Source organism: Rhea pennata, unplaced genomic scaffold (genome assembly GCF_028389875.1).
Source record: "Rhea pennata isolate bPtePen1 unplaced genomic scaffold, bPtePen1.pri scaffold_46, whole genome shotgun sequence".
Classification (NCBI taxonomy): domain Eukaryota; kingdom Metazoa; phylum Chordata; class Aves; order Rheiformes; family Rheidae; genus Rhea; species Rhea pennata.
Window position 1 is genome coordinate 191,251 of NW_026907685.1, and position 22,660 is coordinate 213,910.

General features: G+C 50.7%; 1 protein-coding gene and 1 non-coding gene across 2 annotated transcripts; both read left to right on the plus strand.

Moving 5' to 3' along the window:
- The first annotated feature begins 2,965 nt into the window (after nt 1-2,965).
- On the plus strand, nt 2,966-3,934 carry LOC134154823 (olfactory receptor 12D2-like). Its single transcript, XM_062601472.1, has one exon. The coding sequence runs from the start codon at nt 2,966-2,968 to the stop codon at nt 3,932-3,934; it is 969 nt and encodes a 322-aa protein (XP_062457456.1).
- Nucleotides 3,935-22,256: 18,322 nt separating this feature from the next.
- Nucleotides 22,257-22,407, plus strand: LOC134154863 (5.8S ribosomal RNA). The gene has a single exon (XR_009961376.1). It is a non-coding gene; the product is annotated as a 5.8S ribosomal RNA (ribosomal RNA).
- The last annotated feature ends 253 nt before the right edge of the window (nt 22,408-22,660 follow it).

Sequence of the window (22,660 nt, forward strand, 5' to 3'; positions counted from 1 at the left end):
TAATTTCAGCACATTCTCTAGGTACTTGTCTTCTGAGATTTCCTTCCCATCCACCTTCAGTTACAATGTGAAGTCCTGCACAGCCCAGAGAAAGGATAGGAAGAACTAGAAAACTTTGTCTGATTCCTCCAGCTCATCTCCACTCCCCCTAGGAGTTGCTTTCACCTTTACATTCTCCATCAGCTTTGTCACATAGCTGGGGAGCTGGCTAAGGAAATAGAGACCCTGGATCCTCAAGCCAGCGCACTCTACCCTTTCCACCCATCAGCACTTAATAAGGAGAAGTGGAGATTCTGCAGGGACAGAGAACAGCCTGGAGTCACCAGCAGGAGCAGGGCTGAAACCCTCAGCCCTGAGGTGTGGGGCACAGGATCCCTGAGGTCCTGTGTCACTGTGCCCCACCAGGAGGCTCTGATCTCCCCAAAGAAAGCAGCCATCTGAGGACCTGGAATGTGCAAACCCCTAAGCTAACGCTTAGAGAGAGGAGGTCTCTCTGGTGCTGCTGCCCTGCTGAGGATACTGCAGCTGGCCCATGGCCTGCTGGTTGATGGTGCCCTTGCTGTTATAGACCAGAGCACTGGACAGCAATATAGCTAGCTCAAAGATCCATGCATTGCTCTGGAACAAGCCTGGCTCATACCAAGAAACTCTGTGCAAGACCCCTAAGAGTGAGCAAAGCTCTAAATTCCCAGGCCTTAAATGTCCAACCATGGGCCATGGCAGGGACAGCTTTTTGGAGAGATTCACACACGTAATATCACCACGTCTTCCTATAGCCACCTTGTCCTCAACCCTTAACTCTCAGAGTCCCACAGGCTTCTGATTACTAGAAAGTGCTGAGGAATTTGGCAACTTGTCAACCTCAGGAGTCTTCTAGCTCCTCTGGCTGTCAGCACCACAGAGACAGCTCCAGTTCAAAAGGCACTGCAAGCCTGCAAGGCACTAGATTTCAAAAGGCCCACCAGCCTAACGGCTGCTGAGTAATCACAGATCCAGAATGAGAGGGAGCGTGGCTGTGAAGACATGATGTCTCACCAGGCAGCATGGCCCCAGCCACAGACTTCCTCCAGTACCCTGCAGACAGCCAGGATCCCAGGCAGAATGAGGGCTCTGACAGTCAAAGGCAAAGGTGAAAAATGCCAGGTAGGACTTCATGCACCAGAAGACTTTATCCATGTAGTTCTACACTGGCCTCCTTCCCCACAGGTTGTCTCTTCCTGGCACACGAGGGAAGGCAATGAGAACACCTTGAGTCCTGCCACATGGCTGGGCCCTTGAGAGCTTCCACAAAGAGTTTTGTCAACACAAAAGGAAGTCTCTGCTTCTTCCACACTTTCCCCATGTCACTCAGCCCTTCAGTGTCTGGCAGCACCAGAGTGTGTCCAGGCCAGCACGGGTGAGGAGCACAGCACATCCAGATAGCTTTGGTGTAGGACTGCATGGCGAAGACCAGAGAGAAACCTGTGGAGAGGACACAAGGGGCTCAGTAGTGTTAGATAGAGAGCAGGAAAACCAAGGCATCTTGGCTGCCAGGGGCTGGTACCTGGGCAGCTCAGCACCTCTCCCATCCTCTCACAACCCTGCCTGGTCATGAGGTGGGACCTGCCAGCTCAGTACAGCCCTGTGATGGCCACCACCACCACAGGCTGCATGAACTATGACAACACCTGCATGCAGGGTCTTCTGCTGCACCACCAGCCCCCACCTCTGCATGTTCTCAATCAGGCAGACGGGCACTTTGATGTGGATTTCAGGTGCCATTGCTCACAGCAAATAGAGCTTGCACAGAGGACAGTGAGACAGATATTTGGAGCCCTTGAAAATTATCATAGTTTGTTCAATCTCCATCTTCAGAAGTTAAAAGAAAAGCGAGAGTTTTAAGATTTTTGTGGAGTATAAAGGGAGCAAAAGATGTTAAGTCAGAGGCAAAGTTCAGCTGTTTAGTTGTAGCAGATCAAATGAAGCTATGATACATATTCAATGTATTATGCTTGGAAACTACAAAAACATATAAAACCCTTCTTGGCAAATTCCCCATTGGTCTCCCTGAGAATTATATGCTATAACGTTGCGTATTTCAATAAATGGCTTTTGATTCTACAACTTTCTCCTGCTTGTGAGAGCTTGCCGTACAAATAATCAGCAATCAGTTCAACTCCCCATGAGTTGAACCCACAAGCGTCATGAGCTTTCTGCGTCCCTGAAATGCTATGCCTTGATGTTTTCTGAAATGAAGTCCCATAAGGCTCAGAGGCTTGATCCCAAGAGAAGTTACCAGAGAGAGAGAAATTTTCCTTTACTGGAAAGAAATGTGATTGTTTCAGTGAAAGGGAGTACTATATAAAGGTTTCCTGACACCACTGAACAGTCTGCATTAATTTTCTTTGAGAGTGGTATGTTATATGATCTACTAAACTACAATAATACTTCAGCTTTGGGAAAGATTCAGTATATTCAGCTAGGATTTGGAATGAAGAAAATGATTAGAAAACCTTTTCTGAATTAGAAAAAAAAGAAGAAAACATAGGATTTCAGAATGATCATTGCTTAAAAATTAGGTAACCAGCCAGCTGTCCTTCCTTCCTTCATCCTTCCTTCCTCCCTTCGTTCCTCACTTCCCTTTTTTCCTCCCTCCCTCCTTCCCTCCCTCCCTCATAATTTTCTTTCCTCATTATTCTCAAATACGCCGTTCCTTTCAGTGAGCTGGCACACAGGTGGCAGTTTCAACAGTGGTATTGGCCATCTAGGTTACCACATTTTCTATTATTTGTTGAAACAGCTGGGGTGGAAAATCAAGGAATTCTTTCGAGTCACTTTTCCAGACTCAGTAGCTGATCTCTTCCATTCCTGAGGCAGCATCAGCTGATGATACACCTTACGGAAGAGGACTCTGGGAAAAGGAAATAACAGCTCAGGACAGAAGACAGCAAGTTACTGCCAAGTTATTTTCTCTTTCCCTGCAGGGATGGATAACCAGACAGAGGTGAGGAAGTTCATCCTCCTTGGCCTGAGCAATCTTCAAGGGCTACAACAATTCCTGTTCATGCTATTTTTACTGCTGTACCTGTCCAGCCTGCTGGGGAATACAGCAATCATGACTGTAGTGGTATGTGAACCCCGGCTCCATACCCCCATGTACTTTTTCCTCTGTAACCTCTCCTGCCAGGATATTTTCTACTCCACAGTAACCATACCCAAGATGCTGGCTGGCTTCCTCTCAGGGTGCCAGAGCATTTCTTACACTGGCTGCCTAAGCCAGCTCCACTTCTTCCACTTCCTGGGAAGTAGTGAAGCTTTGCTTCTGGCTGTCATGGCCTATGACCGCTGTGTGGCCATCTGCAACCCCCTGCGCTACACCCTGATCATGAGTCCACGGGCCTGCCTGCTGCTGGCTGCAGCTACTTGGACTGCTGGCTTCCTTCATGCTCTGATGCACACAGTCATGACCTCCCAGCTGCATTACTGTGGCCCCAACCACATCCACCACTTCTTCTGTGACATCAAGCCTGTGGTGAGGCTGGCCTGCGATAGCAACCAGATTAACCTGAGCCTTCTCAACATCATCACTGGGAGTATTGTGATAGGCTCCTTTGTCTTCACACTCTCCTCTTACCTGTACATATTTTCCTTCCCCTGGATGAAAGTCCAATCCAAGGAGGGAAGGAGGAAATCCTTCTCCACTTGCGTCTCCCATCTCACAGTAGTGGTCTTATTCTATGTCCCTGTTATTTTTAATTATGTGCCACCTTCCTTGGGAAGTTCACCCAGGCAGGACATGATAGCCACCCTCATGTATAATGTTGTCACATCGGTCCTCAATCCTTTGATCTACACCCTGAGGAATGTGCAGGTGAAATGTGCCCTAAAGAGAAGACTTTTCTCCAGACAGCTACTAGTGCAAAAAATGTTCTGCCTTGCAGCATGTGTGGGATAGGAGGCAATGGGAAATGCAATCAGAGGCACTTTTGGCTCAAGAATGTGTTGTGCAGAAATCTGCTTTTCACTGCCAACAGCCTGGGCCCCTTCAGAAAAACCCTACATACTGGATATGGTCTTATGTCTCCTATCTTGGGCAATATCAGTGCATAAAGATGAATCTATGTTGGTGGAACTGCCACTCCTATTCATCCAACTGGAAAAGAGGCTCCAGAGGGTGATACTTCCAAAAAAACACCTTTATTACAGTGATTTACTCTCAAATGTCACTTGATTCTTTATTTTTCTTTCTTTCTTTTTTAAGGCAGCCGAATCCCACTTCCAGTCAGAGCTGTCAAGAGAAGCCAGGGTATGGTTCATCTTATCCTAAAGCCAACAGATAAGGAGGGATTTAGTTGTTTCTGTGGGATTCATTTGGCCATGTACAGAGATGTATGTTACGTCCCTTGAAATACTCTGGGTATCTCAGCTGGTATCTCTCTGCTGTTCCAAAATGATTTAGATCCTGTGCCAGATCTACCAGCCCTGTATGGCTGTCAGATAGCCTAGGGCATCTGAGATGGTGCTAGACACTTATGTTTAGGCAACTGAATTCCACCTCCATCGCCTAGATCCACAGTGGTTGAAACTGATGTTTAGGCATTTGTCTCACAGGGAGGAATGTACATTTGGAACCTCAAATGTAGGTGCCTTAATCTCAAATTGAATCTCTCCCTTAATCCCAAAATTATCTTCGCTGTGGTTCTAAGAGTACCCTCTGCAGGAGGGTGGTGTGATTTCTTTACTTCAACCTTCCTGCTTTCTCTTTCCTCGTTTACACTACTATATGTATCTACCTAAAATCTGCAGCTAGCTCCACATGTAGTTCTACTAGCCACTAGCCTCAGAGTAGCTCTTTGTTCGTTTGATTTTTACTGTGAGGTATCTGCATTGATTAATGTTGTCATCTGCAACAGGAGGAAAGTGAGATCCATTTTTTTCTTAGGAAGTCAGTTGCAAGGGGTGGGGCAGGCTTGCCAAGAAGCAGCCTCCTGTCTTCTCCTACTTACTTCTGTTTTCTTATTATTCAACCTTCACCAGCGTCTCTTTTTCATAAGAATACATTTTATGGAAAAGCAGATTACACTGTGCCTGGAGCTGCACAGTGCGTCCTCTGCATCTAGTTTATATGTGGCTTGTTAACAGTTACAGAAGGAATGGGCCAAACACTGGACTAAACTGTTAGTTCATGTGTTTGAAGGTTAGTCACCGTAAATACAAAGAACAGAAGAACAGTGATGGCAGAGAAATGCCAGTTACCTGCTCAGTGCAAAGGAGCACCCTGACTTGGATATTCTTAAGGCCATCCAAGGAGAGCGAATTTCCCATTGTCCCTGGGGCCTTGGAGGGAGTGTTTCTTCCAAGGTGAGTCCACCTGAGGACTCTCCTTGAAAGCCTTGTGGACTGAAGCGGTTATTGCGTAAAGGGAGAGAGGATTTATCGTGGGAAGCAGGACAAGAGCATTTGGGAACTGTGCAGAACTTTAAGGAGGCTTTGGGAATGTGTGAGACTTTAAGAGATCTTCAGGAGAAGGACCAAAGGTGGGGAAAGGGATCAGAGTGGACTGGAGAGAAAGAAGCTTGAGGGAAAAAGAGTTTAACTGGCCATGTATGAACAGGTCACTATGTTTGCCTAGCCATGCCCAGCACCTGATCAACCCTACCTAGCCAAGCGAGTGAAAAGAACACCAGAGCAGTGTCCCACTTATTCTACAGAGTAAGCTTATTCTCCTCTAATGTCCTTTCAGAGAGGTCCATTCAGATCTTTCACGTGTCTTCTCAGTGCCAGACTAGAGTCAGTCTGAATAGGGTCTTCTTTCCCCACTGATTACATCAAGCCCACTCCCTCGGCTGCGGTTTTGCTGGATGGTAGATAGGGACAGGGAGAATCTTGTTCATCCGTTCATGAACAACACTGATCAGATGATGTGGCATGTGGCTATTTATTAAACACTTGTGTCCTTATATAGAGGTCCCTTTTCCAGGTTAAGGAGATCCAACAAGCCTAAGCTAGCTGGTGGTGATGACACGATTGTGAGAAAGTTTGCCCAATCAAGTATTTGTCCATTTATTTGGGTAAGCTGGCCCTCTGACAGCTTAGCCTCTGAAAACATGAGCAATGTTCAGGACTTAATTTTATTCTGCAGCTCTGGTCTTCACAGTCCAGTCCAAGGGTTTTTCCAAAGACTATGATATTTCTCAGAGCTGACAGGTTGTATCATATTCAGCTTTGATACCACACAACGTCCACAGATCACAATCGTTGGTTGTATACATATCCTCAGCAGCTTTTATAAAGAACCCATGACACTTCTCACCTTTCCTGAGAACCACCCCCTTGCTGCCCTCCAGGCACGTCCCTGCTTCTCAGAAAGTCTTTCCCCAGATGAGAGTGCCCACGCCGGCCGGCTGCTGCATGTCCCCCTGCCCTGTACTCCCTGCAAGGCTCTGTGCAGGCACTGCTGCTCTGCAAACAGCCAATGTGGTGCCACACGGCTGCGGGGCGATTCCACAGCGCCCGTCCTTGTTAGAGCAAAAAGCAGACCCAAAAGGATGGTTAGCATGCCACTGGCAGTCCCCACCTCCCATTTCATGCAGCTGTGGAGGGTGCTCAAAGGGACCAGGCAGCATTTCCGAGAGCACGAGGTATGTTATGGGGCTGCACTGGATCCAGCCTATGACATTTCAAAGAGAGTACAAGGGATGACTCTCCAGTGTCTTTTTCCCTGAGCCTGCTGGGTCTCCACTGCCTCTCCTGGGATTGCAGAGCCTTCCTTTACCTATACATTTCCTGATTTTGCTTCACTCACCGCCCACTCCCACTATAGTATGGTCCTGGAAATGCTCTGAGCTCCCCTGGCAGCTTATTACCTCTCCAGGCAGATGGTCATCAATCACTAGCCCCAACAGATATGTTACTGCCTCAGGAAGGTTACTCTGTGATCATTCAACACCTCTAAAGACTCAGGGCCCAAATAAGCAAACTCTGAATCTAAACTTAGTTCTCTAACAAGCTGCAATGAGACACTGATCGCGTCCACCTGAGTCCATGAAGAACCCAAGCAAAGCAACAAGCCCTTTGGGGATACCATTCCATCACAACTTTAATGACTCCAATTTTGGAAGAAGAGCCAAGTGTAAACTCACTGCATTCAGGAGATTGCTTTCTATTGTGGAGAGGCTATTAGAGAGGAAAGATTTGTCTGAGAAAATGGAGCCTTCATGCCCTCACAGGTTGCATACTTCCACTGGGCAGTCAAGTGCTAAAACAGAAGAGACCTCCCGGTCTACAAAGAAGCACTGTCCCTACAACCTGTCTCTAGCTCCACCCTTGCAAAAACACTCGACCCTTCTGGGATGCCCCAGAACTTTGCCCTGCACCTCAAAACGCCTGCCTGATGCTCCTCACCAAGCACATTCCTGCAGCACAAGTAACCTCACAACGTGCAGCCCAGCCCTCACCCCTTTACCTGCACTTCCCTCCTGGATGCCTCTAGCCTCTCCTCTCAGCACCATGCCCTTTCAGTCCAACAACCCACAAGCCCTACCTTTCCTCTGCCTCCCAGATCCCACACCCCTTCCAGTGAGGCTTAAAGGTAGCTGGAGAGTTAGGGGCCAAGAGGGAGCATCTTTGGGCTTCAGCTTCAGGCATCCATGCAGGGTTTGAACTCTGTGGTTAGTGGGAGCGAGTGAGCCTGCTTTCTCCCTTCTAGGCAAGGGATGAGGGCCAGCAATTACCTTCAGGCACAGGCTCAGGGTTAGGGGAAGGGACAGAGAGGGAAGCTTCAAAATAGCTCTTTGGATTTGGCCTCAGTGAGTGGAGGGAGGAGAGAGGCAAGGTGGAAGGATATGGCTTCAGGTTAGTGCTTCGATTTGGGGGAGAAACCGCCCACAGGGGCTCTCACAGCTCCCAGTCACAACTGCAGCACCATTCCCTCAAGGCTCCTTACCTCCCCAAAACATGTCCTCTCTCTTGGCCAGCATCTGGGAGCCCTTCCTGTCCTCACATGCCATCCTCCAGCTTCCACATGCTCAACTGAAGGAACATAGAGCACCTCCTCATCAGCACCCAAGTGCTCTCCCTCCAGTCTACATCCCTCTCTGATCCCCCCACAACCTCTCTGACCTTCTGGCCTGCCCGTCACCCTTGCCATGAGCACCTCACAATGCCTGCCTGATGCTCCTCACCAAGCCCATTCCCGCAGCACAAGTAACCTCACAACCTGCAGCCCAGCCCTCACACCTCCACCGGCAGCTCCCTCTTGTCTGCCTGTAGCCTCTCCTCCCCTCTCCATGCCTTTTCAGTCCAGTCGGTGCAGAGAGGCAGTCAGCATTTTTTGTTGGGACACTACCTGTACTCTCTAAGCTTTTCTCTCAGACCAGAGAAGCAACTGAAGCAAGCCTTGATTAACTGAGGTCAGAACTGGAATACCCCAATATTGCCCATGAATAATGCTTGACTCCATCAAGCATCCTGCATACAGCTTACATACACCTTTTTTCTCTGTAAGGCAGAAATGGCCACCTCAAGGTTATATGAATTTACTGGCATGACTCTGTGTTGGGAGTAATCTCTTGTTGAATCTAGGTACAAATAGAAAAATGAGAGGAGAGGAGAGGAGAGGAGAGGACAGGAGAGGAGAGGACAGGAGAGGAGAGGAGAGGCGAGGCTGGGAGCTCCTGCCCTAGCAAGCTGCCAGAGACCATGAATTTGTCTCACAGTCTGAAGAGACACAGTCACCTGCATGGCAGGGCAGGCAGTCCTTGTGTTTAGAGCAGTTTTGGAGGGACACAGGCATTTCCCTAGCCGCACCTTTTCACCCTCCCCTTTGGAGCAGAAAAATCCCGTCCAGCTGCTGCCACCAAACGGTCTGCCTTTCACACTACAGGCCCTGCAACATTCCCAGATGTGGTCAGATCTAAGCGGGACCTTTGTGTTCCCAGGCACACTCAGCATCTCTTTTGTCGCCTTCTCCTGAGAATCGCTTGAACATCACACCAGGCCCAAAAGTGCAGGTATACGTGTAAATAACAGTAAATAACAGTTTCCTGGCATGATTTCCTGTTTGATGTCAGGCAGGCAGAACATACCCAGCCACAATATTTCATGTGTCCGGTCACCCAGCACATTGGATATAATCAGAGAGAGATCTGGAGCAGTGCTGTTACTGTGAGAGCTGTACTGCGGGTGTGCTTGGTGCGGCCCAGGCTGTCATGGCACCAGGTGACCTGCTCCTGGCATCCTCCAGACTGGGACTCCACTGAGACATGCTGTGGGGGAGAGGGGAGCTGTTGTTAGGACGCAGGATGTCCCACTGTTACGCCAGGTCCTGTTAGAGAGGCACTGCAGGGACACACCTTCCCCCCGGGCACTGTGCCGGGTTTTGCAGGATGGAATTTTGGTGGAGAAAAGGAGGTGCGAGCACCCTGAAAAGTTGGGCCCAAGCTCAGAAAGAACGACGCATAAGACAGAAAAATGGGTTGCGAATAGGGGATGGTGGTTCTTCTGACAGTAGGTGTGTACATGCCTACAGATGGTGGTGATGCTGGTTTGCCTCAGTTATGTCTCAAGTCTCTGATCTAAAGGGGAAGCATCAAGCCTCAGCAGTAATAGCTAGAAGCAGTTGCTTCTCGTAGCTAGCCTAGCCTATCTTTTAATAGCACTTCTGACATGGTCTTCCACAGCATCCTTGTAGCCATGAAGCTCATGAAAGGGAGCAAGGGACAAATGCAAAATCTTGTGTGTGGTATGGGCTCTCCGCTGTGGCAGTGCAGGCTGGGGGCTGACTGCTTGGGTGACAGCTCTGCTGACCAGGTCCTGGGGGCCTGGTAGACAGGCAATGGTAGACAGGCCCGGCAGACAGGTGGGAGTATCTGCCAGCAGCAAGGCCTACCAGGGATGGAGGCTGGCAATACACAGGGCTGTATGAAGATGACCGGAGCTGGTCGAACAAGGTAAGAGATGATTCCCCTTTACGAGGCATGCATGAGACAACATGTGGAGTACTGCACCCAGTTTTGGCTGCCACCACTATAGAAAATGACTGACACACTAGAGCAACTGCAGTGAGGAGATACCAAGAGGTTCCCAGGTACCTCATCTTAGCTCCCCCGTGTCTCTCCCACGGTGCTCAAGTAATAAACAAAGCTGTTGTTCAGATTCTCTCACCCATTCGCCTAGGCAATCAGCACCTTTTCTCATAACGAAGGCTAGTCTCTTGTCACCCTGGCTACATCCATTACCAAGTGCTCGAGCAAGAAATTTCCAGAGTGCAAAAACACGGAGAAGTGCCCTCATCCCCCCAAAAAACAACCCTCCCCTCCTAACCAAAACACTAAGAAAGCAGTAAGAGCTCCAGTGAGAGAAAAATCAAAGCAGGTGCAAGTTTTGTGTCCCCACACAATCCCACAAGAGAGAAAACTATGCACAAGAGATAATTCAGCTGCACAAAATCTCCACACGAGACTGTGGTGTCTTGGCAGGACGCTTCAAATACTGCAGACATATTAAGAGAGATAACAACGGAACGGGGGGGGGGGGGGGCCTAACAAGTGCAAACTTCAGCACAAAACCAGACACTAGACTAATACAATTTAGATGGTGCCTCTTTGTGCTTCCTTGATACACTGCAGGTAGCAGCTTACACAGGAGACAAGGCTTACCAGTGAAGCCTTTCCTTCACCCTTTTCATTCTCCAGTTTAAATTCTTGGAATTTTTGTCTCCCAGAATTTGCTAGTAATGACTTAGGAGGAAGTCTAAAGCTGCAAGGGGGGAAGTCTGCATTTCTAGATAATACCTAAAGATCAACTGGAAAAGCTAGGACGCTGTTGTAAGAAGATAATTCCAATGAACAAAGAAGCAAAACATTTAATGATTTTTTTCACTGCTTCTAAAGTTATGAAAAGAAAGGATTTAAAGTCATATTTCAACGGACTGTGAGTTTAGTTTTGCTGACCAAGAATATATAAAATTAATCATTAAATCTACAGGTAACTATCGTGTGAACTCTAATTCGAGTTAAGTGTAATTAAACAACTGTCGTCAGACAAAAGAAGTCTGTGGGGTTGGATTTTTATTTCTCTCTCTCTTTTGCCCTTACTCTATTCAAACATCTGGGAAGTGGTGGAGCTTACCAGGCAATGCAGTGGGGCTGCTGTGAGTCCTGAGGGAGGTGAACTCTGGTGAGGATGATGCAGGAAACCGCAGGCTAGGAGTACCAGGTTTGACCCTCAGGGCACTGGTACACTGCTGGTGATGGAAGCAGTGCTGCCTCTAGATTATCCTGCAGCCCTTGGAGTCCTTCCTCCCATTAAACACAGCACGCCAGATTTTAAACTCTGTACCCTTGATGGGCCCTGCTAATGCAGCTTCAGAGGAGCACTCGCAGGCAGGAGAACGTCTGGTCCCTGAGGCAAGTGACGTTTTGTGAGTCAAGGGAAAGCTGAAGGCTTCAGAGCCAGGCATCATAATGCCACTGTACACGGAGGAAAACTCTGTGTGTGTTTGTGAGGGGTGGGTATGTGTCCGTGTGTTTGTGGCAGGGTAAATGTTCTGTTACTTTGAAGTCTGCAAGAACCACAGTCCTCCTCAAATTCTCTTTACAAAATGATGCTGCATAGAGACTGTCTTTGGCCTCTTCCCCAGGGGACATGTTGCAGGATCCCATGTGCCTCCAGGGAATCTGTGTGTCAGGGGAACAGCATAAACATGAGACCTGGTGGACAAGTTCCAGCTGAAGTGTTTGTGACCTTAGGTAGCAAGATCAAGGCACCAGTGCCCAGGACAGCTGCCTTCTAGGCTCTCCTCTTGGAAGTGCCTCTGAGCACCGCTGCACTTGCCAGGCCAGGAAGGGCTTCAGAGAAACCACACAGGAGAGACAACACGTGCCCCTAGGCTTGAGCAGGAGACTACTGTAGAATCCCTGCTACAGCTTGAAACATTGTCAGACCTTGTAAGGGCACCAAGGACTTGAGAGCTTGACCAAAATGGAACTGAGATGGGCTGCCTACATTATTGGACAGCCTGTCATCATTTGTGGGGGTTTCCTGTGGAACTACCCCCGAGAACTGCTCTTGGGGGTGTTACTGATACTCTTCCTGTCTGATGTGCAGCTGTGTGTTAGCTCTTGCTTAGCCACTGCTGGTGCTGATGCATCCCTTACCACCTACTTGGTCTGCTGCAAGACCCCTCTGCAACGCCCAAGCGGAGAGGGAAGCCTACATGCTACTCGTGTGGGGAAATGCAGGGGCTGGGGATAAGCTTTTGCTTTAAGTTAGTGATGGGGAAGACTGTAGCTCTGAAGGCTCAGAACACCTGGCACTGGCCTGTGTGAGGTATTGCAAGTTGCCCTTCCTCTGGCCATAGGCCTCTCTGTTCCTTCTCAGATGAGTTCCTGGGTTAAAGTCTCCTCTTTGGAGATGATGGCACCAGCAAGACTGATGAAATCTGACAGAGAGCAAGGTGTGTGTTTGTTTGTTTGTTTGTTTACGCTGCCTCTCAAGGAGCTGCCACTGGAACTAGGATTTGGCTTCTGTGCTTCTGGAATCCCAGTCCAGTGTTCTAACCTGGAGGTCATTGTGCGCCCTTTGCTTCTCTTTCCGCTGGTGAACCAGCTTAGCCATCTCTTCCTGTCACCTAATGCACAGGAGAGCAATAATATTGAATGGGGTGGAGGGGAGGGATTTCTGTGCTTTGAAGGCCAATATCGGAACATTTGCCTAGGAAAGTGCTGCTTTGAGAAGCAGTTTTCCCAGCCCTTTCTTGCCCAGCACTGTGGCTGGGGCTTCTTCTCACCACTTGTTGATTAGCTTGCTACTACCTTTTTTGCTTTATCTCTAGTATTTGTATCTTGGCCGCTTTGGAAGAGAGCACTGCCGTTTATGTGAGTCTTTTTAATCTGTCATACTCTGTTCAGTTGTGAATGCTCCTATTGGAATTTTTTCTCTCCCATTCTCTCCCAGCTCCCACTTACTTTTAACCTGGAATAACACCTGCCTCTTTCGGGCTGGCCTTTCCAGAAGCAACTCATTTCAGCCTTACTCTGATGCTTTGCTTGCATATCCTTTCCAAGATGTGACATCACATTTGTGTCTGCTTTTGTGCATTTTATTAGGGACAGGAAGAGAAACCTGAGCTCTCCAGAGGGGAATCCCTGGCAAGGTGTGGGTCCAGAAGCTTGCCACGAGCTTCTGTGCTCATGGACCTGCATACTCAGAAGCAATATACTGCAACAGCCCAGGGCTTGCTCCATGTTTACTCAGCAGGTTTGTTTTGGAGAGGAAAAGCTGGACAGCCTTTTGTTACTTTCTTTCCCACTTCCACTTAGGATACCCCTAGCCTACAATCCATCACTGCCCTAGAAGAATGAGTCCTAGTTTAGAAGCAGTTTTATTTATGCCCACAGACGCAAAAGCAAAGCTGACCTTCAGCACTTGCAGGACTAACTCAGGCTGCTCTCAGCAGGTAATTTCCCTGGTAGCTGCCTGCAGCTCTTGTGGAGGATTTCGTTTTCTATAGCCATCTCATCCTTTTGCCTTTCTCTTCCTGAGATGGAGACAGGTGATATTCTGTGAGCCAAGGGGAAGCCGAAGGCATCAGAGCCTGGCATCAGAATGTCCCTCTGTAGGAAGCAAAACTCTGTGTGTGGGTATGTGTGTGTGAGTGTGTGTGGAGGGAGTGTATGTTCTTATTCTGCTCTCCCACGCTGAGTCTTTGGAACAAATACCTGATGGAGAGTCTGGTGGGTTGTCCAAGGGGCTTCTCTCCCATGTCCCAGGGGGCTTGGGTCCACAGGTCAGCTGCACCACCATCTATGGGCCTTTGCACTCCTGCAGGCATAAGATCCCCCCATTCATTGACTTCCACCTGAATTTATACCTCGTTCTCCATCCTATTCTTTTTTGGAACTACCTTTCCACCGCCCCTGCATTTCCTTTTCTCCACCCAAACTCCACACAAGTAAACAACTTACCTTTCTCCTGGGCCCCCATTCTAGTACATCCATACCTACTTTTGGTGTTTCCGACACTCTTTCCTAGGCAATTTTGACTGAATGTGGCCTTTCTCACAGAGCTCTCTACATCAAGCTGCTCTCACATCCCAAGAATCCCTTCTGACCCTATGGATCATGCTGGTCATATTTCATATCCATTATGTTTTTTGGGGAACAGATTTATCTTACTAATTTTAGCCTTGATACTGCTACCTAGTACAAATTCCTCACAGGCAGCTTGCATAGCAGAGAAATGCCAGAACCCAGTTACTACTCACAGAATATCTCTGCCTGCAAACAGTTTTCCTCACACCTCTGGTACTCAGTAGAAGTTATGGGGAGTTTTGAGGCCTCATGTTCCTGCAGGACCTCTTGTTCAGTCGCTCGTATTAGCATCAGGTGCATTTTGTCCCTCTTCCCCACCCAGCCCCCTCTGACTTTTCTCTACTTTCAGACTTGCAGGATCAGGGAGTGGAAGGGCAACTCCCAGCAGACTCTGGTGACTCCTGCTGACACATTCACTGCAGTGCAGGAGCAGGCCCTCCACAAAAGTGCCAGCTCACTCTACCTTTGCAATGCCTTTTTGGGGGTGAAAAGACTGCCTGGTTTGTGAAGGAGGGGATGTTTGACAAGGAAGACTACTCTGCAGGTTATTACAGTTGAGAAGGAAGGTTGGAAGCAATCTGAAGGAAAAGGAAAGGAAAAAGAAAAAAGAAAAAAAAAGCAGGTTGAAATTCAACTGAAGGATTATTTATTCATTTATTTAGTTAGTCATGAATAATGCCCACCAATTTAAGGCTGGTCTTGCAAAAAGCATTTAATTTGAGCCCTACTCTGCTTCTTCTCTGCCACGTTCTTTCCATTGAGTGTTGTGTAGTGTGTTTCAGCCTTCTCTGCACACACTGCTACAAGCTATGGCCTTCCCCCAGAACAGGCCGTATATTTGGAATGACACATTCTGATTTCAACATACTCTTTTCTGTCCTTGAAAGTCCGTCATGACAAATTTGGTGAGTTTCTGTCCTTGTTCAGAAGTGGACAGTGATCCTCCATGACATGTCCTGCCCCTCTCTGCCCCACTGCAGAGAGAACTGCTGTGGAAGGTCTGGTGAGCAGCTGGGTGACCGACAGAGTAAAGCAAAGTTGCCCTGCAGTGTGCTCTGTATGCTGACCAAAACCAGTTAGGGCCAGACATGCCTACTCTGTTTTGTCAACACTGTCCAGCTGCTTCACAGTCAGCAACTACTCGAGCTTTGCACAGTTGAGATAAGGAAAGAGCTCTAGGAGATAAAAGGGGCCCCGAGGATACACTAAAGTGAATCCAGCCTGGGCATCCGACCCGTCAGTCCCACAGCCTGCCAGCACTGACCCCTTGGTGCGGTTCCCGGGGTTCCTCATGCAGTTTGGTGGGTAAGTCCTTCTTAAATTTACTTTGTTGTAACCCCTTACATGCCTTGACTGCCTCTCAGTGTCTGTATCCAACCCTCCTTTTCCGCACCTTGCAGCCCCCCTTATGGCAGGGTTGGCAGGTACTGGTGTGGAGATGCCTCCGTGGGGACAAAAGGGCAAGATGGAGACAAGGAGCCACAACCTTGGGTGGCTTGCTACAGGTCAGTGGGCACCCGTAGCTCACGAGTGAGCAGAGTGGGTCTCCTCTGAAGCATGGCTGGAGCTTGTAAGTGAGCTGGGGTAACCCCAAACAGGCTAGAGGAAATGTTCTCCAAGCTCTGACTGGAGAAAGCTGGGCTGGTGGAGGGAAAGGCAGCAGGGGATCTGGGATGGATCCTGCTGACTGCACTGCACACCCTGGGTGAGGTATTGTTAGTGCAGCACCCACAAATTGGGCAGCTGGGAAGTGATCTCCAAGCCACTGAGAAGACTTGCCAACTGACCCGAGAGGTGGGAACCACCACTGTGGAATGAGGGGAAAATCTGCGGCACTGCTGTACGTTGTTATGGCTGACTGCATTGCAGATCACCCACATTGGAATTTGGAGTCGGGACAAGAGGGGACGTGAGATGTCCATCCCCTGGCAGGCCAGGCACTGGTGTAAAAAGAGGATTGGGATCTGGAAATTTGGGACGGTAATAGCTGGGACTGTGATGATCCCCCCACCCTCTGCCCCTGTTCAGTGTGAGACAGCGAGCATGAGGAGGAGGTAGCTGCCTGGGCAGCAGTAGAGCAGCAGCTTCCTGGACCGAAGGCAGCCAGTACTCAAGGAACCAGCACTATTTATGATAGTAAAGCTTCGGAGCTGCAGGATAGGCGGGGACACTCTCAGCAGAAGCCCGGTGAAGGGTTCTTAGAATTCCTGTTAAGGTTGTGGCATGATGGGGCAGATGTACTTTGCTTTCGCACAAAGGAGCTTGATGGAAGGGACCTCTCCCCCAAGAGCCCATGCTGCAAAGCCCTCTCCGTAAGAATCGGCAGCAAAACAAAAGCATATTCCCCTCCCTGATGGCCTGGCTGATGGGTGCAGGGTGCTTAACTTGCCTGACTGTGCAGACGTTGATGATGGTCTACCTGAGAGGACTGCTGTCACAGCAGAGAGAAACCAGCTGCAGCAATTAGGAATGTTGTCCGGAATGTATTCCCCCCAGTTTACTGGATCAGCTCAGATCCCTGTGTGTGGATCAGATCAGATGCCTGTGTGCAAAACCATCCAAAGTAAGAGGCTACAAACTGACCCTCATTCCCCCACTCACCACACCTTCAAGTTATGGGGCTGCCTATGATTAGAGGGTGAGCAGGAGTGGTCGGGGAAGCTGCAGCACTGCTATCTCAGGTAGCAGAGCTGTCGTCTCTTAGCAGAGACAGGAAGGTGGGAAACAGGTGGGAAAACGTGAAACAGAAAGGGTGAGTGGCAGCACTGGGTTTCCAGCCTTGCTGTGAGCGGACACGCCGTGGGAGGAGGGAGAAGGTAAACCCCAAAGCAGAGCTGCTCAGGCGATGGCTGCAGCTCAAGGCGGAGCAGCGCACTAAGTGCGGCGGGGTGGGGAAGCTCGGGAGCAGCCCGAAGGAGAAAAGGGAAGAACCAGCGGCACCTACTGCCGCGCCTGCAGCATGCACGGAACGGCAGCTAGCAGCCCAACACAGCACCATTCCCTCGGCTGCCAGCGCCTTCAGTGGTCCTGTCTGGGCAGTGAAGCAGAAGGATGGTTGCTGGGGAACAGCAGTGGACTACTGCCTCTTTGGAAAGTCCTTCTCAGAAGACCACAGGAAAACTCTCCAAAGAGACGGCATGAGTTAGCTCAGTCATCTGAAAGCACTGAATGCTGCTATTGGCTGAATGTTTGGTGTTTGCTTGAGGATGTAGGGAGAATAAGGCATCTGCCCACAGAAGAGGTGGGAGAGTGCATGGTGTCATCCAGGTGGCTGTATGTGCATGTGGTGGGGGTGGGCATCATCTTTGGGGTGGCGGAGCTGGAGGCTGGAGAGAAGAGCAAGGAGCTCAGAAGTGTGGGGCTGGTTTGTCATGGGTGTGTGGGCAGCAGACAGGGGCACTCCTGGTGGCTATTAGCAGTGATGCTGGGGGTCTTGAGGGGACTCCCATCCCTGTGCAGCCAGTGTGGTTTTCCCACTGGGCCAGGCTGAGCTGGGCACCCGGGTCAGACTCCAAGTGAGAAAACGGTTGTAGCAGGTCAGGAGTGAGGGCTCCCCATCCTTCTTGTTCTGCTCTTCATGCTGCAACCATGTCACGCTGCCGGACAAGGTGTGGCTGCACTTGGGCGCCCGTGGTCCACAGTGATGTCGGCTGCCCACTGAAGCCATCTTGAAGCACAGACCAAGCAGTCTAGCATGTGTGCGACATGTCAGCGGCTTGCACAAAAGCCCGTGATGCAGTGAAGGTGAGGGCCAGTGCATGCTGGCTGAATTGGGATCCTGAGGCAGGGGCAAGGGCAAGGGCGCACCACTGGCCTGTTTTGCCTGCTCCATCAGGGAGGTGGAGCATGCGTGTCTGTGCTAGGATTCAAAAGATGGTGAACTATGCCTGGGCAGGATGCATTGCCCTCAGCCAATCGAAAGGGAGTCAGGTTCAGAGCCCCGAAGCCAGAGTAATGGTGATGTGTGCTGCAAGGCGTCAGTTTCGTAATGCAGTTGATGCCAGGGAAGTTGTTGGGAGGCACCTGGGGAGAGTTCTGCTTTCTTTGTGAAGGGCTGGGCACCCTGGGATGGGTTCATTTTGAGAGAGGGCCCCACACATTGGAAAATGTCGCGGTTCTGTGGGCATCCGGTGAACTCTCACTGGCCTGTAAAAATCCAGGTGAGAAGGTGTAAATCTCATGCCAGGCTGTATCCATATCTGCTGCAGGTCTCCAAGGTGCACAGCCTCTGGTATGCTGGAACAATGTAGGTAAGGGAAGTCAGCAAGCCAGACCTTTGACTTCAGGATAAGGATTGACTCTAAGGACTGGGTCGGTTGTGACATCACATGAAGCAAGGCTGGGTGTGCTGTGCAGCTGGCTGAGGTGCTGTGCACCACACCTGTCCCCTCTGCCTGCTGGGCAAGTGACTCTGGACATGCCCCGGCCCTGTGATGCCATGCTATATGCCAGCCACAATGACAGTGGTCTTGGCCTGTGTGGCTGGCGAGGCAAATTCCAAATATTCAGGCTTGTTGGCCACCTCAACTAGCTCACTGCACCAATAACATCAGAAGGATTATTGTCTTCAGGGAAGGGATCCAGAAGGATTTTGAGAAGGCACAGATGACTGCTGGAGGGAGAGCAGACAAAATTCCATCAGCTGGGGATCAACTCCCCATAACAGCTCTGGCTGCTGTGGAAGGTGGCAAGGCAGCATCTGGAGGGGAAATTCCAGTTCCCAGGGTCATCTCTCCTCTTCCTAGCAAGTGGAGAAAAAGGGAGTTAGAGAACTGGGCCAATCTAAGATCGCAAGGCTGAGTATTAACAACTTGGAGAATGATAACATCAGTAATGATTGGCTTATACCCTACCAGGACATTCTCCACAGAAAGCTACTAAGCACAACAGAGCTACGTGCCAATGTCTATCCCACAAGGGAGTGTTTGGCTTGAGGGCTGAGGGAAGGGCTGCCTAAGGGGTGCAGGCTCTGTCTGCGGAGTAGGAAACCCGTTCCCGTACTATTGGATATGGCCCTTCAGTCCAGGATGCCCAGATCCAGAGGCACAACATCTTGTGTGGTGTGCTGGGAGAAGGAGCAAAAAGGCTGGGGTGGGTGTTATATTTAGAACCTAACCATGGGGATAACAACAATGAGCTCTTCAAGCCAGATTTGGTGGTACTTAAGGGGTCTTGGGTGACACTAGTGGACATTACCGTTTGCTATGAAAGTGTGTTCTCATATTTAGGTGACGCATCGGCAGAAAAAGTCCAGAAGTACCAATATCTGGAAGAACAAGTGAAGGAGGTGATGAGACCTGGAGAAGTGCAGTTCCTGGGCTTCCCAATCGAGACTCACGGAAAGCGGTACAAATGCAACGACAGGTCCCTTGCAGGCCTTCAGTGGCCGTCTGAAGAGGATAGCGAGGCTTTTCTTGTGCAGGGCTCTCCTGTGCTCTGTGGAAATCCTGCACATCTCTACCAGCAGAGGTAAGATTTTTACTTTTTTAATAGGCTTTATTTACTTGTGTGACTTTGTTACTCCAGAGTCCTTCCATGGAAGGCAACAGTAAAATTCTTCACAAAGATGACATGGGTCTGCTCAGTCTTCTGTACGCGCTGAATTTTGCTCTTGCCCGGCTCCCTTGGGGTTGAGCCCTGTAGGTATGGGACGTGGAATCTTGTCCCCAGTGACGCTCACCGAATTTGACAAGAGCATACGGGCTGCCTACGAAGCCCAATTCAGAAAAGGTGTCATAGAAATTCAGTGGTTGATTAATAGCCAAATGCCTCGTCATCTAATCAGAGATGTGCATGAATGGCTGAACATCATTCCCACTGTCCCTACCTACTATCCAGCGGAACCACCCCAAGGGAACGGGCTTGGCGGAATCAGTGGAGAAAGAAAGGCCCTGTTGAGCTTGACTCTAGTGTGGTGCTGTGAAGAGACATGAGAGATGTAGAATAAGGCCTGTCTGCTGGTGAAATGCCACTACTGTGATCATATTTTCACTTACCTGGTGAGGGCATGAGGTCAAGCCCCCAGAGGTGTCCCACTCTGGGGACAGTGTCTGTTGGGGATTTTGTCCGGGTCACTACACCTGTCAAACTGTTCCATAGGTGTCCCAAGGCGAGCTCAGGGAGGACAGAAGTGTCCTGTGGAGCAGAAGGGCAAAAGCTCGCTTGATCTTGATTTTCAGGGCAAATAGAGACCATGAAAGCAGGGCCTCCTGAGCCTTCTGACTTTTGGGGTTTTAAGCAGGAGGTGTCAGAACAGTTGCCACAGGGATAAGTGGCTTTTGGTGTCCAAGCATTCATAGCAATGTTGCCTTTTGATCCGTAGATGTCGTCTCTTGCTATCACTGTGAAGCAGATTTTTGTCAACCCTTGGGTTGTTCACCCACTGACAGGGAGCATGAGGTGTGTTTAGACCATTGTGAGACAGCTTAGTATGTGCTCTGCTGCTGATGTGTTGTTGCAATAGTAATCCTGCTCAGTACAACAGGAACCGCAGCTTGAGGTATTTAGTGCCTGTGCTTGTCTGAGGAGCCACTGGAGTGAGGTCTCCACCTGTGGGATTCTGACTGAACACCTCTAAGTAGCCAGAATCGCCCCTAAACGTAGTGTTACGAAATCACCAAGGTGCCACAGTGGGCTCTCATAGTCTGGCCGCCTGCTCTGCAGTTTCTCTGCAGAAGCAGCAGGGCCAAGACAGGCCTAGTGCAGAATGCCACTCGTTGTCGGGACTAGAGCGCGGACAGATATGGCGCCGTCTCTCACCCATTGCGAACTGCGTGTTTGTGGGGAACCTGGTGCTAAATCATTTGTAGACAACTTGATTCTGGGTCAGGGTTTCATACACAGCAGAGCAGCTCCCTTGCTGCTATCTATTGAGAGTCAGCTCTTGACAGAAGCTTTTGTCGGTTGGCCAGGAGGGGCCAATGGCTGGCACACGCTGGGGGAATGGTCAGCCTTTCCCCTCCTCCAGTTCCTCCAGGGCCAGATCCTCCTCTCCCTGTGCCTCCACTGGAGGTGACAGTGGCAGGGGTGAGGGTGGGCAGGAGCAGGAGACCCCTCCTTGAGCAAAGGCCACTCCAGCTCCAGTGTTCCTTTTTTCCCCTGCCTGCTTGGAAGCAGGTTGACCTGAAGGACTGCTGCAAAGGTGGTGGTGTCCTGAGCAGTGGCCAAAATCAACATGCAAGGAGGCAGCTGCACCTGCATCAGCAGTGCGATGGGTCAACCTCTGTTGTGTCTTTCAGACTGCATGGTAGATGTGGTGTTGCCCTCCCATCCCCTTTGCCATCCCAGGGCAGGGGCACATGGGAGATGCTCACTCTCGCCTGTGGTGGGGTAGATGTGGTGTCAGTTGCCAGCTCTGACAGCAGGAAATGTGTCTGCCTGAGTGCAGGACCCCGGGCAGGCCTGTTGCTGCTGACCCAGTCCTAGTGGAGATGGGGGAGGCAGCGCTGTGGGGATTTGAGGTTGGTGCCCTCCCACTAGGGCCAGGTACCTAGCCTCCACGTTTCTCCTGCCCCTCCTTGATGACACAGCTGTGTGATGTGCAGAGACACTGCACGGTTGACCTTGCACCGGCCTGACCTGAAGGCGCGACCTTGGTGCGAGTGCGTGCTCACTGTCGGGATGGTGAGCCCCCACCGCGGGTGGTGCGGACGCTGAGCCTTGGCACATCCACTCTCCTGCCTTGGCTGGTGCTCTCAGCCCCCCGCCGTGGCCGCTGGCGGCATGCTGCCCCAGCACTCCGCCATCCGGTGCGCCTGCCTCGCTCTGCCTGACCCGGCTTTGCTGGGCGGTGGGTGGGCGGTGGGTAGGCAGCGGGGGTGGCCCCCCCGGTCTCCACGTGGAGGCGGGGAGAGCGGGTGCCATTCCCTGTCTGTCCCGTCTCGCCTGCCAGCCCGGCGCTGGGCGTCTGTCCACGGAAGGGCCGGGGGAGCGCTCTCGAAGCGAGAAAAGCGTTGTCCCAGGTCGGGAGCGAGGGCTCCCTGCCCTTCTTGTTTGGGTCTGCCCTTCCTCCCCCCCCCCCGAGCTCTGTGCTTGTACGGTCGGTGAGGCGAGCCCGCTCTTCCCGCTGTCCCTCGCTCAGCAGCCGGCGGTGGTGCGAGGAGGGAGGTGGAGGGGAGGGAGCCCTCAGAGGCTGCCAATGCGGCCTGGTCCCCCTGCGCGTGTGGTGGGGACTGAAACCAAGACAACTCTTAGCGGTGGATCACTCGGCTTGTGCGTCGATGAAGAACGCAGCTAGCTGCGAGAATTAACGTGAATTGCAGGACACATTGATCATCGACACTTCGAACGCTTGCAGCCCCGGTCTCCCGCCAGGATTACCCCTGTCTGAGCATCACTTGATGGTCTATCCTCAGCCCCCATTGGTGCAGCGGTCCCGTCCCTCCCAGGGGATGGAAGGGGAAGCATGCGGCAGCAGTGGTGCAAGGCGATGTGGTGTGGCTGGGACACCTGGCAGGCCCTCACCCTGCATGGCTGGGCCGTTGCCCCGCTAAGTGCAGACGCGGAAAATCCTCGCTCCTGGAGTGCCGCTTTGTGGAGTTCATCCCGCCGGGCCCGAAGGGTGGGTGGGTTGCCACGGCCCAGCACCT